The 3452-nt window shown below is 64.7% G+C and overlaps 1 protein-coding gene across 1 annotated transcript; it reads left to right on the forward strand.

The window, feature by feature from the left end:
- The first annotated feature begins 594 nt into the window (after window positions 1-594).
- On the forward strand, window positions 595-2667 carry LOC139440634 (testis-specific Y-encoded protein 1-like). The gene is made up of 5 exons (XM_071220478.1): window positions 595-928; window positions 1821-1918; window positions 2084-2195; window positions 2309-2454; window positions 2554-2667. The coding sequence occupies exons 1-5, from the start codon at window positions 595-597 to the stop codon at window positions 2662-2664; spliced, it is 801 nt and encodes a 266-aa protein (XP_071076579.1). The 3' UTR covers window positions 2665-2667.
- Window positions 2668-3452: the final 785 nt, after the last annotated feature.

Below are 3452 nucleotides of genomic sequence, written 5' to 3' on the forward strand. Positions count from 1 at the left end.
CCGCCTTGATGCGAGAGAGGGTTAGCTGCGCAAGGGAGGGGGCTGACAGGCGGGACTAGGAGTGTGCCGCTCAGGGGAGCCTCGGTTGGAGGACCCCAGAGGAGGCGAGCAGGCTGGGCGTGGCTGACAGCCCGCTCCTTGATCCCTGGTCTTCCTCTCCACTAGGGGGCGACTGAAAGGTACAGGCGCGCGCGCGGGATCCCGCCAGAACCTGGGGTCGCCAGGGCCCCAGGAATGCTGACAGAGCAGGGATAAGGGCGGTGCCCCTTGGCAGCTGCCCGGCCGCCGAGCCCGCAGACATGGCGAGTCCTGCTGGGCACGCAATCGGCGGTGCATCGTGCGCTATGGGGGTGACCACAGCCCCTGCCAGGGCCCTCCAGGTGACAGGGCTGCCGGGGTGCCGAGGCAGTGCAGCACGAGGGGACCGTGGCGGCCGCCGGGGGTGGCGTTGGGGGCCAGGTGGCGGAGGGCTGGCCAAGGATCGCTACAAGGGAAGGGCGAATGCTATGCAGAAGCCCAGGCCCTCAGAGCCTGCTGGAGGGGGCGAGCCTGGCTGGGTGGAGGGTGGCGCTGCGGGCGGGGTTGGTGCTGGACATGCGGGGTCTCGTGCAGGTGCTGGAAGTGGGGGCAGGAGGCCAGAAGTCGGCTGCAGAAGAGGCCCCATTAAGGGCCGAGGAGAAGCCAGGTGGGAGCAGCGCGCGGCCGCCACTGGAGGTGCTGGAGGCCCTGCAGTGGCAGCTGAGCGCCGAGAGTGCCCGAGGCCGCAGGGACTACCTTGCTGTGAAGCTGGCCACGGCCCAGCGGCGGAAGCCCATTCTGGAGCGTAGGCGGAGCGTCATCCAGCGCATCCCCGGTTTCTGGGCCAAAGCCATATCCTTCCCCGTGCTGTGTGTGGTGGTGGTTGGCATGGTGGAGGAGGACGGCTGTGGTGAGAGGGCGAGGAGGAGGGTCCGGGCTTGTGAGGGGGTTGTGCGCGGAGGACAGAGCCTGGCACCTGCAGAGGCATAGGAAGACAGGGGAGAGGGGCCGTGGCGGGTGATGGGAGGCATGGAGAGGGAGGGCCGGGCAGGGAGGGAAGGGCTGTCTCTGGCCGTCAGAGCAGAAGGTGTGGGCACCAGCCACCATTCCCGCGCTGCAGATATCCGGGGCGCATTGCTACAACCCAAGAGCCCAGAGGAGAGCTTTGCCCAGGGGGCTCGGGGAAGGAGACACGTGGCCCGCGCCCACCTCCCTGATGCCTTCCTTCCCGTGTTCTTGTCAGACGGCAGGTCCCAAGAAGGTTTGGGGGCAGGCCACAGAGCCTGTTCCCACCCTCCTTCCCTAGGCACACCCAGGCGAGCCTCTCCGGGCACGTGCACACACACAGACGCGCAGACACACGCTTTTGGTGGCAAGCCGCCTGTTTGGGGGAGTTCCAAAGGGGAACGCTGCCTTCCTGCAGCGCAGGGGTGTCTGGAAACGACTGCGTGGTGACACGGTCTCTGCGGAACAGGCGCACTGCTTTCTCTGGGACCCCAAGGGACAGGGAAAGGGCACGGGCAGAGGACCTCAGCGCTGAGTCCTCTGCGCCAGCACAGCCTCCCGAAGGGCTGGTGTCTGGGAAGGAGTGGAGGGGGCGCCTGCCGTCGCAGTGCAGGCAGCCTCAGGAGAACATGAGCCCAGAGGTAGCAGACTGGGGAGCCAGTGTGAGTAAAGGCAGTCGGGGAGGGCACAGCAAGAGGGCACACGTGCGGAGTCCAGGTGGGAGGGCCTCGGCAGTCTCTGTTTCGGGTTCAGTCGAAATCCGTGGCTCTCAGCTGTGCGTGGCCTTGGCTCTGAAGGCTTCTTGACCAAAGAGCAGATTCAGAACCACCCCCAGATATCAGCCATCATCAGTGACCAAGACGAAGACATGCTTGAGTACTTGCTCACTGTGGAGGTCAGACTGGGGTGGCAGAGGGGCAGTCAGGTGTGGGGGGCCTGGGCTCCAGGCGGGAGTGGTCCGAGCACAGGGAGGAAGGGAGGGGGAGGCGGGTGCTTCCCGCCAGCAGGCAAAGTCAGGCAGCTGGGTCAGATGACACCTGCGCCCACCACGTCTCCACAGGTGCAGGAACTGGTTGGTCCGAAGCACCGCTGCAGGCTGAAGTTCTTCTTTCGGAGCAACCCCTACTTCCTGAATGAAGTGATCATCAAGGAGTACCATGTGAGCCTTGCAGGTGAGGTGGGGTTGCTGGACTCGGGTGTGGGAGGGCAAGGAGAAGGGGTGGGGTGGGAGACCGGTGTGGACACCGGGCAGTAGGAAAGCACACAGGCAGGTCCTTCGCTTCAGGCTATCGGGCCACTCGTTCCACTGCCGTCGACTGGTTCTGGGACTATGAACGCGGAGTTCCCAGCCGCAGGCAGGACACAAGCAGCGTCAACCTCTTCAACTGGCTGTCAGAGCACAGTCTTCCTGGCTCGGGCAAGATTGCTGAGGTGAGGCTGCACTGGCCATGGTCAGAAAGGGCGATGCTGGAGGCCCCGGGGTGTTTGGAGCTGTCAGGGACAGTGCTTGCAGGGGCTGTTTCATTTCAGCTCATAAGTGAGGACCTGTGGCCCAGTCCCCTGAGGCACTACCTCAGGGGTACAAAGGCCCCACTGGAGGGAGCTGCAAGAGGACCCGTTGCCGAGGAGCCCAGGGGCTAGGCGTTCCCAGGTCAGTCAGTGGTTGCACCCAGGAGACTCCTCTGAGAAACAGCAGGGAAAAGTCAAGCTCAGGACATCTGGACGTTCCCCAGGGCCCCACGTGGTCCGCGGGGATATTTCAAAGGGCAGGGGCCGGCCCCTGTGCCAAGGGAGTGCTTACCCAAAGCGGGATACTTTAACACGTTTCTGCGATTCCCTGTCTCTGGCAATTTGGGCGCCCCCCTACCGGGGCCCGGAAGCACTCAGTGGGCCGCCGTACCGCGCGCCCCCTCCCCAGCTCTCCACACAAACTTGTACGCAGCCATGCTGCACCTGCTCTGCAGCCTGTGGCCCGGGGTCCCTGTCTAAGCCCAGGGCTCCTTCAGCCGATCCCACCTACCTTCTGGTGGCCTCAGGCTCCAGGCAGCACGCTTTTCACGTCCTGGGGCCTCTCAGGGCACGGTGCAATGACTGGGGACACCATGGGTCACAGAGTGGCCCGAGACACCACCATTGGGTGGTGTGCCCCTGCCGCTGAGTGCGCGACTGGGCATTCTTGTTGGGGTGAGAGTCTCGGGGGGGCAGTCCAGAGCATGCGGTGAAGAGGGCAGACCATGCAACCGGCCAGGGAGGACACGGCCTGGGCGCGGTCTTCCCGCGCCAGTGATGGCCGAAGGATTCTGTGTGGTTTTCCCGCACAGGAACAAAGGCTGCCCCGGGGATCGCCTGTGGATGTGGACGCACAGACAGATGGCACCGTGTGCCTGAGTGACGGGGAAAGACACATAAAGGTCTCAGCAGTGCTTCCG

This window comes from Desmodus rotundus, unplaced genomic scaffold (assembly GCF_022682495.2).
Source record: "Desmodus rotundus isolate HL8 unplaced genomic scaffold, HLdesRot8A.1 manual_scaffold_348, whole genome shotgun sequence".
Lineage (NCBI taxonomy): Eukaryota > Metazoa > Chordata > Mammalia > Chiroptera > Phyllostomidae > Desmodus > Desmodus rotundus.